The sequence below is a fragment of the Bufo gargarizans genome, chromosome 5 (genome assembly GCF_014858855.1).
Source record: "Bufo gargarizans isolate SCDJY-AF-19 chromosome 5, ASM1485885v1, whole genome shotgun sequence".
In the NCBI taxonomy this organism is placed as follows: domain Eukaryota; kingdom Metazoa; phylum Chordata; class Amphibia; order Anura; family Bufonidae; genus Bufo; species Bufo gargarizans.
Window position 1 is genome coordinate 431,237,992 of NC_058084.1, and position 15,584 is coordinate 431,253,575.

At 42.2% G+C, this 15,584-nt stretch overlaps 1 protein-coding gene across 1 annotated transcript in view; it reads right to left on the bottom strand.

The window, feature by feature from the left end:
• The window catches only part of PARD3 (par-3 family cell polarity regulator), a 699,053-nt gene that overhangs the window by 198,056 nt on the left and 485,413 nt on the right, over positions 1 to 15,584 (bottom strand). Inside the window, 1 exon segment of the mRNA XM_044295563.1 lies at positions 1,968 to 2,195. Within this exon segment, the coding sequence (XP_044151498.1) occupies positions 1,968 to 2,195 (228 nt within the window).

Here is a 15,584-nt window from a genome sequence, read left to right on the forward strand (position 1 = left end):
GGGACTGTTGCTGAGGCTGGGAGGTTTATGGTACCCAGCAACAGTTAGAGCATTGGTGGATAGGCTTTGGTATATAATGCGGTGGTTGCCAGCATTAGCCAAGCCGAGCAGCCAAGCCACATTGTTGGTTCAGCTGCCCCTCCCGCCCTTCCCTTTTTTGTTCCGTCACGGCCACTTTATTAGAAGGAGGGGTAAAGTCGCTCGTCAATAAGTGGCGAGCGGACGAGTTGATTCCGGTATTTAGGCCGAGCTTATGGCTGGTCTAATTGAGTGGTTGTTATTAATCTTAAATTTATATGGTTATCTAATGTTTGAGATGTTCTTTAATAAAGTTGGCCGTGGCCTAATTTTTCCATTTATAATTGTGTCCATGTGTCTTATTTGAAACATTAGTAGGTTTAAATTAAGAATATGGGTTTCAATTTAATCTATAATCCCATGGGTCCACACCCATTCCGCAAAATTGAGGAACGAATGCAGACCCTTTCATACGGTCGCCTGAATGAGGCTCCATGCCTGTCCTCAGAAGTACAGAGCTAACTATTTCCGCTTCACAAAGGGCATTTACCTGTTTGCCTTAATCAGTGCAAGATATGGAGACCATGGTTTATAGGGTAGAACTTGGGATGTTTTTTTTCCCTGGATCCAACGCTGGTTTTCTCGGAAAAATAAATAAATACCAAACTGACAGCGTGAATGAGGTTTTCAAAATAATACATATTGTGATGCGAAGATATCCCCTGTTCTCTCACAACACCATCACAGAGGAGTCAAACTGCAAACCTCCTACTGAACCCAATATCTAGTGGAGTGAAAACTGGGCGGATCATGAAGGCGTTCAGCAGGGACTCATGATATTACCTTGACAGCTCCAACATGTGCATTGAGGAAGGTTTGGGCATGAAAGATTAGAAATGTCATGAGAGAAGACTATTTTATGAGTTTCTGCCTGTAAATAAACATTAATCAAAAGCATACAGGCATACAAATCCTCCTTATCGTCTTCATTTTAGAAGGATTTCTTCAAGGCAAGGTACATGTATGTATCAGGAACATGAACAGACACTGATTTCCAGAACATGGGGCATCTGTGTCTGGATGTAGGCATCTCTATACTAACATGTCAGCATGTGTGTAGGACGGTGCAGAGACACTTGAAATGAAGCCAAAGGACTGAGCTGAGATATCCGACTGCTGACTGTGCCAAGCACAGGAAACCCAATGAGCTGTATCTCAGCTGTAAACTGTCCTCATCAGAGGTGACTTAGAAATATGTATCTGTAGAAGTCCCCACAAGGACAGCAGAGGACCACATGTGACACTGCATCGCCCTAAAATAAAACCGACTTTTGGACAGCGGCCTTCATTGTGTAGACCAAACAATACCCAAGAGACTGAATGGTAGGAAAATCAGAAGTGTTCTCGAAGAAGAAGCTTCGACATGGCGCCATAAGAGTCTTGTCTAGAGTAAAATGTTAGCATTTTCAAGGTTTCTAGCGAGGATGGTTTGTGACATGGCCTTAGACCAGGAGCACTCCGTCAGGATTTTCTGTGTCTAATCAATTAAGTGGACTGTTGTATTGAACTTTCCTCAATAAAACCAGACTAAATTCTACTATAATAAAAAAAAAATAATCAATTGTCTAAATTGGGTACATTGCTACTCTGGGACAGGATTAGAAAATGGAAATAAGCACTAACGAGATCTGCTATGTATCATTTCCAGGATTCTCAAATATCAGGAGAGAGGAAAAGTTTCTGCAACAGACCGGACTCTCTACTTTATCTCTGATCTACACAAAATGTATTTTGGTCTTCTCGGACACACATAAATGTGACAGCTTTCCATTCACTGACGGCAGGTGGGAGCGCTCATTACAAATAAACTGACTGCCCCAATAAAAATAAAAATGATCATGGACTGGTCTTTCTTCCCCTCCCGAGGAACTCTGCAGTGCGTAACTTACATGTCTCCATTCCTTCATCATCATCATCGACGGGTGGCTTGTCGTAGGACTTGTCAATAGCAGCTCGGAAGCTCTCATTGCAGCCTCGTCCTCGAATGATCCGTGGGCGTGGGCGATGGAAAGGAATGTCACCATTCAAAGTCACCTCAGCCACAGCTGTCTGCAGGCTTTCTAATGAGCTGGATTTCTTCAGGCCTAATGAAGGCCCCACATCTCTGCTGGGGGAACCTTAGGGGTCAAAAGGAAAAGTTAATTGGAATTAGTATCAGGCAGTGCATCATTTACTATTCAAGAGTTCTGTAAGGAGGTGTCTGTCTCTATGATATACCCTTTCATAATCCTGTGCAACTGTAGTTTGAGGATTACCGAAGCGCAAATCTATTAGTCGGGTAATTTAGAAAGACTTGTCCTCCCATATGTCAAGCTTCTTTCAAGTCATAGTCCCATCGTAGCATATCACACAATTTTAAAAATGCAAACTGAGAACAAAATTAATGTTTGACTGTCCTACTCTGTCAACTTTTAGTTTTATATCGTGGGCGAGGGTAGGGTTTGCGATAGGTGATAACAGAAACGTGGGCCACTAAGGTTTTCAGAAAGCACATGGCTGCCCATAAAGAGGGGGCGTCTGGCTATACCGACCCTACAGAGAAATTTCCCGTTGGTCCGATGCTCAAGCGGCTGCTGGAGCCCTCCTCACGGCGTCTGGCCAGGTACATAACGATCTGATGTTCTCGTCATTAATTAATGAAGCATCCCATAATTATGCACCTGGCCAGCCACAGTGACTCTCCTGATTTCAACTGTATGGCCGGACTCAGGATGGTGACATAGTTCAATAGTACAGTGGGAGTAGCAGTATTTTTTGCTGCACTGTGATATTTGGTTCTGCTGGGGCAGTATTTTGTGCTGCACTGTGATATTTGGTTCTGCTGGGGCAGTATTTTGTGCTGCACTGTGATGTTTGGTTCTGCTGGGGCAGTATTTTGTGCTGCACTGTGATGTTTGGTTCTGCTGGGGCAGTATTTTGTGCTGCACTGTGATATTTGGTTCTGCTGGGGAAGTATTTTGTGCTGCACTGTGATGTTTGGTTCTGCTGGGGCAGTATTTTGTGCTGCACTGTGATATTTGGTTCTGTTGGGGCAGTATTTTGTGCTGCACTGCGATATTTGGTTCTGTTGGGGCAGTATTTTGTTCTGCAATTTGGTATTGCTGACTTCTGTCGTCCCTGCCCACTTGTGTTAGCCCTGCCTAATTGTGACGCTCCTGCCTTCTGTCAATTTGGACCCACCTATGACATAGGGCCACTTTCAGTTTTTTTCATTTGGACGTCTCCCATTTGGGACCTGTGCACATGCACTCATAAAGCACATCTCTAGCTCTGGCAGACTGGAGCCATCCATACACTACATGATCGCCATACCAACTGCTATGTATGGCCAAGGAGGGGTTAGAGAAGCCACACTTCTGATTAAAATGGGGCTACTTTTATAAGGCAACCATTTTGACAAAACATTGAGATAATTTTTACAATTTTTACTAAGGTTTTACACTGAAAGCAGATCATTTAAAAAATTTTTTTAATACAACTACATTTTACCCTTTTTTACCCTGACAGACCAAGATCTAAACGAGAGAATGTTTTGGCATGATGTTAATAGCCAGCAGGGCAGTCTTCTGCCTTTTGCCGTCATTTACTGAAAGCACAGACACCACTTATTAATTAGTATTGGCTTGTCAAGTGCAAGTTCAAGATGCTTTGTACAGATAGTACTTAAATGACAACTGCTCACAGAAGATGCCAGCCTCATTACACAAACCTTCATGTCCTTAAATCAATCCATACTTGGACAAGTTTTTGGATTAAAAACAGACGAGAAAAAATTAAATTCAACTGCAGACGCAAGGCACAAGAAATATCATCAGAACACAAAAAAAGTAGGCTGTGGGCATAATCTACTGACAACAACATGGAGGGGGGGGGGGGGCTTTCAGATCTTAAGTTTGTATTATAGGTTTCTTTAAGGACTATAAATGTAGCAAAAATAAAACATTCTTCATCAATGTCTGACATTTTAAAATTAAAGGTGGATTTAGACTGGGAGATATTTGGGCAGATTATTGGGAAGGAATGTTCCTCTGAACGCTCATTCCCGACAATCTGTGCGTGTAAAGGTTCCGTCGATGAATGAGCGAAACACTCGTTCATTGGGTGATCCTGGCATTCGTGCAGGCGTCTATATTGTTGCTTCTGAGCAGCAGATTGTGGTGTCTAAACAGAGATCTGCTGCCCAGAAACAATGCAGCTGAATGAGGACGAGCGATCACAATAGCGGTGGAGGTGATCGCTGCATGTAAAGGCAGCTCTTCATCTCCACTGAGCGAGCAGCTGACTGCCAGGAGGAAACGTTTCCTTCCCAACAATCTGCTGCTTGGTAGGTGTAAATGCGCCTTAAGGCACGTCAGACACATGAGAGAACCCTTGCAAACCGCTCTCTCTCCTGATCCCTCCATGTACATGCACTCTCGGCAGAGCATGCATGTGTCCTGAAAAGGGAGAGAGAAGAGGCTTTACTCCTTGAGAACAAAGGGATCGGGCAGTTGATATAATTCCTGGTATTCATCTGACCCGATATGTGCCATTTGAGTACCTCATACACATTACATGGTCGGTTGGTCTGGTCAATTATCTAAATTGTATGGCCAGCCTAAAGAAGACCTTTATTGCAAACTTCTAGCAATTCATTTAGAACTTCTAGCAGGAATAATAAAGAAATGGCACAGCATAGAGTAGCTAGAATACCTGCTCCAAAATTTTTATTACATGGGGAATACAAGTAGTTACTAAAACAGGTGTGCCAGAAGAGGCGGCAGCTCCTCTCTATGGATGCTGCACGTTATAGCCACAACCTTAGTATTAGCCCAACCCTTCAGACAGCTTGCTGATAAATTAAGGACCCTTTTGATCTATTCAGAATTTATAGTACGGTTGTTCCGCAGGGATCTTGCACACAACTGTATTTTCTTTCTGTGTCAGTTTCGTTTTTTTTTTGCGAACCGTATGTGGAACCATTCATTTCAACGGGTCTGCAAAAAAAACGGAAGCTACTACGTGTGCCTTCTGTCCGCTCCCCCCAAAAATAGAATATGTCCTATTATTGTCTGCATAACGGACAAGGATAATACTGTTCTATTAGGGGCCAGCTGTTCCATTCTGCAAAATACGGAATACACACGGATGTCATCCTTTTTTTTGCGGATCCATGTTTTACATACAGTCGTATGCACGAGCCCTCAGGGTGAAATCATTGTACATGAGTAGAAAAAAAAAAGGTTGTTTTCTTTAAAAAAATAAAAATAAAATGCTTGCTCGGTGACAAACAGCAGCCACTAAGCTCCAAAATGGCTGACAACATGCAAGATGTAGTCAAGTCCGTAAAAAACTAAAATTCGGAAAACACATTTACAAATACATGGAAACCTCACTTTGGGCAGATACATTTTACTGAAGATAAAGACAAAGTGGGGCAAATTTATCAATGATTTTGTGCTATATTAGTGGCGTAAAAAAAGTCGCAAACTATGACGCGCAACTTATTTGTGACTTTTTTTACCTCTATTTCCAATTTATAAAAGTAGTGAGGAAAAGAGGATGGGGCAGGAGGGCATCCAATCACACGTAATATCATTTAAGCCAGAAAATAGTATAAGTTATAGTTCAAATATACAGCAGATCATGGGTGCTGTAAAATTCTGGCACATGAATTGGCACAAAATGCGTAGTAAGAGGATTGCGCCTCTTAGGAAATGTGGCACATCTTATGCCAGCAACTTTTTTTTTTTAAGACTTGGTAAACCTGCCCCAATTGACTTCGCAGCCTAATCCACTGTGTGTAAGCTGATGATTTTAATGTATCAAGGGAAATTCTTTCAGGCAAATAAATCTCTCGAAATAGCTGTTAAATACCATTTCACTAAATAAATATTTTACAAGTTTAATCATTTCACTAATTCTAATTTCTTCTGCTTTCACCTGCACGTTAACAGTTTTCTCGCACACAAAAAGCACCGGCTATTAAATACGACTGGAATTCATGGCAAGTACCCTGCAGAAACCAACAGCTGAATCAGAGCATTTAACACTAAGTGGCCACTTATCCGGAGGGCAATTTAAGGTCAGATATAGTCTGATTATATAGACTTGTCAGTAATATTCTGATCCCGATAAAGGTAATAAAGGAAATCTAAGTTGAAATCAGAAATTAAAGTACATTCAGTGTGGGAGTATGCAAGCATCATGGATTTGGAAAAACTAAATGTTTTCTTCCACCTAGCAACATGTCCATGAAGAACAACCTTACAGTCTACAGAGTATCAGTCCAGGTTCCACAAGACGCGGTATAGAGCCCAAATAGAAAGTGATCATGACTATCCTGAAGGAAGTATAAGAGGCAGTTCTCCATCACACCAAGGGAACAATTATGGAGACTACCAAACACACAGAGCTCTGGAAATGCAGAAATATGTACACAAAGTAAATCATGTACCTACGAATTTTGACAGAGGCAAAAAATTTAGAGCAAGGGTCCTAAACCCTTCACATGTTGCAAGCAAGCCTTATATGGGTTTTGACTTTAGTTTCATGTTTTAATACTTTTGGAATCTAGGACAGATTGCAGTATCTGCACCTGCCAATAGCCATATGTATGGGATCTAAGAACCCTATGTATGGGACCTAAGAACCATATGTGGGTCCAGAGCCATTATCTGGGGTACACTGCTTTAGAGAACATCACAAATCCCTGAACATATTAAACAGAGGGTGGACAATCCCTCTTGGTGCCCAAGAGATTTCAGAATGCGTTCCTCTCTATGCCTGAAGTTCATCAATGAATTATTTGCTCCGTTGCACCACTTTCTTTCCAAGTCCTAACCTTTTGACTTATACTACAAACAACTCATTTCCACTGCCTTCATACGTGTATACTTTTCAACACAGAGCTGGCTGGACACAGATCTGCCACTTTGACCGGCTGTGAACTCATGACACACATGACCGCAACTCCTGGGCAGACCACAGCTCCTCAGTCCCGAACTGACTGTATAATTTATGATACAGTCCGTTCACATGATGACATGCGTTAACTGCAATAGACCTGCAATCAGATAAGAGACTATCATAAATTATTATATTTGGGGCAGGGGAGCCATGGTAGGCATGGGAGATATGGCCAACACGTTCCCTGTGCATGAGCCCTTATACAAATATACAATTACTATTTTTTTTATGCATAACTTGCACTCCTTTTTCTCAGTGCCACACTAGATAGCCCACTTCTTCATCCTACGTCTCATTCAGACCCTGATAGCAAGCCTATGTATCAGAGGAAGCACATGGTATTTTAGACACAGCGTGAAAAGACCCAGAGAGGTTAAGGAGAAGATGAAGAAGACAGCCACCAGAAGTAAGATTTGTGGCTCCCATCAGAGCCTCTATAAACATTTAATGAGAAGTCTGAATACCAAAACCGAAGAAATTCTGGAGAAATTCATATGACCCAAACATCAAAAAAGGACATCAATGCTGACCGACTACTCTGACATGTTGAGATCACTGTGTGTGGCCAACTTAATGCTATGACAGCCTCTAGGTCATCACACGGAAGGTGTCAATGTTTTCCTCTCAATCTTTGCGAAATGCATTAATGACCTTAATGCTTCCAGCAGGATGAATGATCTGTGGTTTACCACCGAAGTTCACGCCAACCTCTGCACTTAACTCTAAACACTTAAAGATCAGACAGCCCAAATAAACTAGAGAGAAAAATAATTAAAGGTCTATTACGTTGTCCGCCCGAGGACATGTTTACTTTACATTGCTTATCAATCCAACAGCTTTCAACCCGAATCTCCACAACTAGGTTTTCACAAGTGGCTTGAATCTAAACAGAGATGGAGAAAAATACTATGATTTATTAACATAATTTTGACACCTACTTTTCTCCCTGCAGTTGTATATTTCTTCTCCATCTCTTTCAGTGGAATGTGTTAACCTCTAACCCTTTCAAGTCGAAGCAAGAAATACAATTATTTTATAACTCTGAGAAAGAGCCTTCCATTATGAGACGTCTTCCCCCTTAATCCAACTAAATCTATTCAATAAGATATTTATCTTTTTTACAAACAGGTAGTTCTGTGGTTAAAGACTTGACCTTTCCCCCAGAACATCATAACGCACGACCCGCTGGACAGAGGATGCTTTTATAAAACCACTTATTTTACAAGTCAGGCCAAATCTAATCTGCACAAGTAAAAGAAAGAACTGCACAACGCTGATCACTAACCGTCCGTTTAACTGCTAGAAACAGATTGCTTTTAGTATTGCTTTAACTTGGGGGGGGGGGGGGGGAAGAAGGGGTAATGTATATATATATATATATATATATGTGTAGATATATGTGTAGATATATATGTGTAGATATATATATATATATATATATATATATATAAGAATTTGTATGTAAATTCCCAGTTGTTGCAGTGCCCCTACTCCGATGCTTTCCTGCAGTCTCTGTTCTCTAGTGATAACATTACAGCAAAATCACATGACTGCTGCCGCCAATCACTGACATCATCAAGATGACATCATCACCGCAGCCTAGTAAACAGAGACCGAAGAGGAACACCGGAACTGAAAGAACAGGGTTTAACAAGTACAGAATTTTTATTATTTCATACAATTTCTTTATTTATTACATTTTTGATTTTTTGGGGAAAATGGAAAACGCCTTTAAGTATGATTTACATGTGGGATATGTCAAGACATGCAGAAATGCTCTGGATTTCCCACAACTTTCCATGCAGAAAATACACAGCATTTTGCAGCAGCAGCAAAGCAGATAAAATTAGATAGATATAGACCTGCAGTAAAAATTTTATACAACAAAATGTTACTTTATGCAGCAAATTTCACCCTCTGCAAATCAAAGGGTGAAATCTGCAGTAAATCTGCATCATAATCCACATGTAAGGCTACTTTCACATTAGCGGCATAGCTTTCCAGCAGGTTGTGCTGGCAGAGAACAGCCTGCTGTAGTTCTCCGAATTCGGCATCGCCGAATGTCACTGGAATGCCCTCTGGCCCTACTGACTATAATGGGGTCCGGCAGAGTTCCGGGCGGTACCCTACGAATATGCCAACGATTTTTGTCTGGCCGATTCCTGGCATTTTATGCTAGAACAGCCTGCTGTGCCGCAAAGGTGGAAGTAGCCCAAGTCAAGCAGATTTTTTTCCCAGATCCACTGCAAAATCTACAGTAGATTTTCCACTGCATTTTATGCCCCATTAAGGGAGCATTTCTGTACAACGTAAACCAGAAACTGTTCTCCAAATCATGTCAAAGACATTTCAAAGGATAAGAACTAGGTAATTATTTCTAAGGCAGAATGTAATAAGGGCTTCGAGTTGTATGACCACAGACTTCTATAGAGCCCTACTGTACCCTCTCCTACATACACCTTATTTCACATGAGGTATAGAGTTTTTTTTTTAACAATACATGATTGCACTGTGTGAATAGATCCTTACAGGAGAAGGTCTAGGTCAAATCTTTGGTAAACACGTATGGAAAACTTACCAAGAATAAAAAGACACTAAATGTATTAGCGAACAACTCCTATTAATAAGTTTGTCTAAAAAAGGAGCCAAGAAATACCCCCGGAGGATCACGGCTTAAAACCAGAAATATTGGGTAACTTCTGTACCATACAGACCTGCTCCCTCAATGTATTACATCAGTGTTGACGACTACACCAGTGGCGGTCACATCCCAGCTTCACTCCTCCATGTAGTTTTCTATCGGTACAATTATTTACAAGCTCAGTTTGTCATTACATGGCAGCGTCTCCTCATCTGTCAGTCTGGGCTTCTACTTTTTAATGACTAGGTCCACACATTAAGGTTCTGACCCCAATCAGACCAATGTCCTAATAATTCATGTTTGGGACAATTATCAGCATCCAGCCTTTATACAGAGAGATGTTTTGCTATGATGGGAACTGTTTTATAGGAACAACTTTGTCAAAAAAGCTAAATAAATGGCTGCTGCTGCCCAATATGTGAAATTGTGTGTGCTCAAGACCTACATGCTACGTCAGTGATCTGCTGACCACTTTTCTGTTATGGATCCTTTTCACTATTTAATACAAAGATCAATAAGATGAGCAGATATCCCTTTACTGGATTTTTACTAAATATTGTAAAGAACAGTGAGTAAAATAAAATTGTGTCGGGAATACTCCCTGCAATGAAAACCCAATTTATTATACGGCCCTAATCTGGGGTTGAAGGAAAAGGTCCCTTGTTCAAGACCTCCATAAAGTCATCGGAGTGCAACCTGGTTACAAAAAGAATCTCTCATTGTAGCGAACTGGCAAAAATACCAATGGGCCAGGGGAGGACATACCGAAAGTGCTACCTGTGCAGCTGAACATGGGCCCGGTGAAATAAAACTTATGTGCTCAACCATAAGGGGATGCCTTATGTTAAGAATGATGCTTCACAACTGTTCTTGCTCAAAGGCACTCAGCAGTTCACGTCCACCCCTGTAATGCATAACCCCAGGGGCAAATTGGAAACTTAAAAATGGCCCTGAATTTTTTTTTTTTATAAAAGTTGCCCCATTTTGTAGTCAGGTCCAAACTGACGTCAGCAGGGCCAGCAATACCATGGTGCGGCACATTATACCACCCTAGCACATACCACAGTACATCACAAAATACTGCCCCAGCAGCACTAAATACCTCCCCAAAAATAGTTCCTCTGTGGAGGCCATGCTCTGTCCTACTCCAGTCGCCTCAAGAAGGCTATACAGTTGAAATCAGTAGTCAGGAGGGGAGAGTCAGTTTGATTACTTAACATGGCTGGCGCTGTAAGGAGAGCTCAGGTGGCCTCTTGTGTATGGGCCCTGAAAGATCTATGGCCAATCCGCCTCTGCATAACCTCTTTCGGACCAGGACAATTATGGCAACATTTTTTATTTTATTTTTATCACGTTGCCTTCAGAAGCCATACTTTTAAAGCTTTTTCTTGACACAGTCATACAAGGGTTTGGTTTTTAATGGGACAGATTGTACTTTTTAATGGTTCCATATAATGTATTGAGAAAATGCACAAAATTGTTTTGAAAAAAATAAATAAACAAATGTTTAAGCAATTTCACCACTGTTTAGGTTTCATTCTTCACAGCAATCACTATGTGGTAAAAATGACATGATGACCTTATTCTGTGAGTTGATTCGTTTACAGCAACGCTAAATTTATATGTTTTTTATTATTTTTTTACCATTTTTAATAAAATGAAAAAAAAAAATTGTCACCATATATTAACAACCATTTATTGTTCCGTGAATGGAAGTGCAAGGGCTGTAGTTTTGATTTTTTGATAATTTTTCTTTTTGCAAAGTGGTAACCTCCCAGTGGTAGGGTGCAATAGGGAAGTCTTAAAGAGGTTGTCTGGCGTTTTCATGGCAAGCTTGGGGGTCTTCACAAGGCCCCTGACTGCCATGACAAACACTCGGAACATCAACTCTAATAACCCCAACATGAGAGGTTAAATGGATGGAGTGGAATTATCTCTGATCCCGGCAATAACAGGTGAGTGTCACAACTGGCACCCAATGTGCAAGCAGCTGCTTATCCTGCTCCATACAGTCCTTGAATACCTCTGACAAACCGTTACTTTACAGTGTGCAGAGGGGCTAATGTCCAGAGTCCGAACAGACTAATACAATACGTCTTGCAAAGTTTCCTGAAGATTACAGGTATTTCTAACAAAATGAGTGTCCAAAGCAGAAAACCCTTTTAAAAAGAATCTATTTTATCATTACATCTTTTTATTTTACAAATTCTTAATATATCTGTATAATAGTCTGGTCCTGTTTTTCTGCAAAACAAGAACCCTCAGCACTGACATCTTTAAGCTATAAAACATTAGCTGCCTGCAGCCACCTCTAGAGGGAGCTTCAGAGCTTACTGCATACTGTGCCATTATTGAGCTTAAAGGGAACCTGTCACTGGGATTTTGTGTATAGAGCTGAGGACATGGGTTGCTAGATGGCTGTGAGCACATCCGCAATACCCAGTCCCCATAGCTCTATGTGCTTTTATTGTGTAAAAAAAACCGGATTGATACATATGCAAATTAACCCGAGATGAGTCCTGTCCCTGACTAATCTCAGGGACAGGACTCATTCTCAGGTTAATTTGCATATGTATCAAATCAATTTTGTTACACAATAAAAGCACACAGAGCTATGGGGACTGGGTATTGCGGATGTGCTAGCAGCCATCTAGCAACCCATGTCCTCAGCTCTATACACAAAATCCCAGTGACAGGTTCCCTTTAAGCTTAATAATGGCACAGTATGCAGTAAGCTCTGAAGCTCCCTCTAGAGGTGGCTGCAGGCAGCCAATGTTTTATAGCTTAAAGATGTCAGTGCTGAGAGTTCTTGTCTTGTAGGTGTTTTCCAGGACTTTCCTATCCTTAGGAGAGATCACTAATATCAGATTGATGGGGGTCTGACTCCTGGCACCCCCATGAATTAGCTGTTATCTGGAGCTGCTGTGCACTCAAAGACGCCCAAACCTCGCAGCTCCATAAATCATGTTGTGGCCATGTCTGGTCAATGAAGGACTGTTTACATTAATTTTACATTCACAGATCCTGGAATCCATTGTATTATACATTTTTAATATTCAAAAATGCATTATTCCTGGAATTTCTGGTTTGGATTTCAGACAGTAAAAAGAGAAAATAATTCAGAACTTGAAGCGGTAAAATGGCAGCAGAGCAGCAAGTGCAAATGGAGTGTATCCAATACAAAAACGATGTTCCCACATAACAGCGGTTTCAGCCTAATTAAAATAGCATTCCAAAGGTCAAAAGCCAACTTGGATTAATAAATCACAGAAACTCATAATTGCACAAGGCACATTATTTTAATTGCTCTGGAAAAAAAACATTATTACTCAGAAGTCATTTTTCTTCAGCTGATCATTGAAAAAAAGAAATGAAAGCTGTTTAACTACATAATTTATCGACTAATGGCATTGCATAATTCTTCCCGTTAAGGAGAACCTGAGGTGCAAGTTCAGGGTCAGGCAAATATCTTAGGAAGGAATGTAGATCAGACACATAACAGAAAAAATGAGCAGAATTTTATCTACAATTGTTAATCCAGATTACCTTATTAAATCCGTGAGTAATCAGATTTTATTTTTTAACAAAAACAGCCATAAATATTAAATGGGAAAAATGTTAGCGCGTCTTATAAACGGAATAATATCGAGCGCTTCCACTATGGAAGCACTCAAGAGTACAGTAGGACTGGGAGCGGTGAGTGTAGCGCTATTAGTGCTGGTGTTACTCACAGCTCCCTGGTCTTCCAGGCACCATGCTGTATCCTGGCCTACAGCGTCAGGATACAGTAAGTGCAAGCGCGCAATATAACCTGGCCCTGTGCGATGTCATGTCACAGCAGGACAAGCGGGCTGGATATCCCGAGTGCCAGCATTGTCCAGACCAGTAGAGGCAAGTTCTTTTACTTAATTTTTAGTGATCTGAGGTCTGATGAACATTAGGGGTCTGATCTGAGGTCTGATGAACATTGGGGGTCTGATCTGAGGTCTGATGAACATTGGGGGTCTGATCTGAGGTCTGATGAACATTGGGGGTCTGATCTGAGGTCTGATGAACATTGGGGGTCTGATCTGAGGTCTGAGGAACATTGGGGGTCTGATCTGAGGTCTGAGGAACATTGGGGGTCTGGTCTGAGGAACATTGGGGGTCTGATCTGAGGAAGATTGGGGGTCTGATCTGAGGAAGATTGGGGGTCTGATCTGAGGAAGATTGGGGGTCTGATCTGAGGAAGATTGGGGGTCTGATCTGAGGAAGATTGGGGGTCTGATCTGAGGAAGATTGGGGGTCTGATCTGAGGAAGATTGGGGGTCTGATCTGAGGAAGATTGGGGGTCTGATCTGAGGAAGATTGGGGGTCTGATCTGAGGAAGATTGGGGGTCTGATCTGAGGAAGATTGGGGGTCTGATCTGAGGAAGATTGGGGGTCTGATCTGAGGAAGATTGGGGGTCTGATCTGAGGAAGATTGGGGGTCTGATCTGAGGAAGATTGGGGGTCTGATCTGAGGAAGATTGGGGGTCTGATCTGAGGAAGATTGGGGGTCTGATCTGAGGAAGATTGGGGGTCTGATCTGAGGAAGATTGGGGGTCTGATCTGAGGAAGATTGGGGGTCTGATCTGAGGAAGATTGGGGGTCTGATCTGAGGAAGATTGGGGGTCTGATCTGAGGAAGATTGGGGGTCTGATCTGAGGAAGATTGGGGGTCTGATCTGAGGAAGATTGGGGGTCTGATCTGAGGTCTGAGGAAGATTGGGGGTCTGATCTGAGGTCTGAGGAAGATTGGGGGTCTGATCTGAGGTCTGAGGAAGATTGGGGGTCTGATCTGAGGTCTGAGGAAGATTGGGGGTCTGATCTGAGGTCTGAGGAAGATTGGGGGTCTGATCTGAGGTCTGAGGAAGATTGGGGGTCTGATCTGAGGTCTGAGGAAGATTGGGGGTCTGATCTGAGGTCTGAGGAAGATTCGGGGTCTGATCTGAGGTCTGAGGAAGATTGGGGGTCTGATCTGAGGTCTGAGGAAGATTGGGGGTCTGATCTGAGGTCTGAGGAAGATTGGGGGTCTGAGCTGAGGTCTGAGGAAGATTGGGGGTCTGATCTGAGGTCTGAGGAAGATTGGGGGTCTGATCTGAGGTCTGATGAAGATTGGGGGTCTGATCTGAGGTCTGATGAAGATTGGGGGTCTGATCTGAGGTCTGATGAAGATTGGGGGTCTGATCTGAGGTCTGATGAAGATTGGGGGTCTGATCTGAGGTCTGATGAAGATTGGGGGTCTGATCTGAGGTCTGATGAAGACTGAGGGTCTGATCTGAGGTCTGATGAAGACTGAGGGTCTGATCTGAGGTCTGATGAAGACTGAGGGTCTGATCTGAGGTCTGATGAAGACTGAGGGTCTGATCTGAGGTCTGATGAAGACTGAGGGCCTGATCTGAGGTCTGATGAAGACTGAGGGTCTGATCTGAGGTCTGATGAAGACTGGGGGTCTGATCTGAGGTCTGATGAAGACTGGGGGTCTGATCTGAGGTCTGATGAAGACTGGGGGTCTGATCTGAGGTCTGATGAAGACTGGGGGTCTGATCTGAGGTCTGATGAAGACTGGGGGTCTGATCTGAGGTCTGATGAAGACTGGGGGTCTGACCTGAGGTTTGATGAAGATTGTTTTTTTTTTCTTATTTTCCAGCTCTAAAACCTAGTCTTTTTTTATAGAGCGAAAAATATGGTATATCAGCTAAACCAAATATGTTGGTGGAGATCAGGAGTGAGCTGTTGGATTTCAACATGCCCAGTCTTTTTGTTCTCGAGGACAAGCCACTGCCACAGGTATCCAGCTGAGACTTTTCCCATTCAGAACATTTACATGCTTAGCCAAGCCGACCTGTGCATATGAGGGTTCAGGGGAGATGGCTGTTGGTCACACGAGTTTTAAT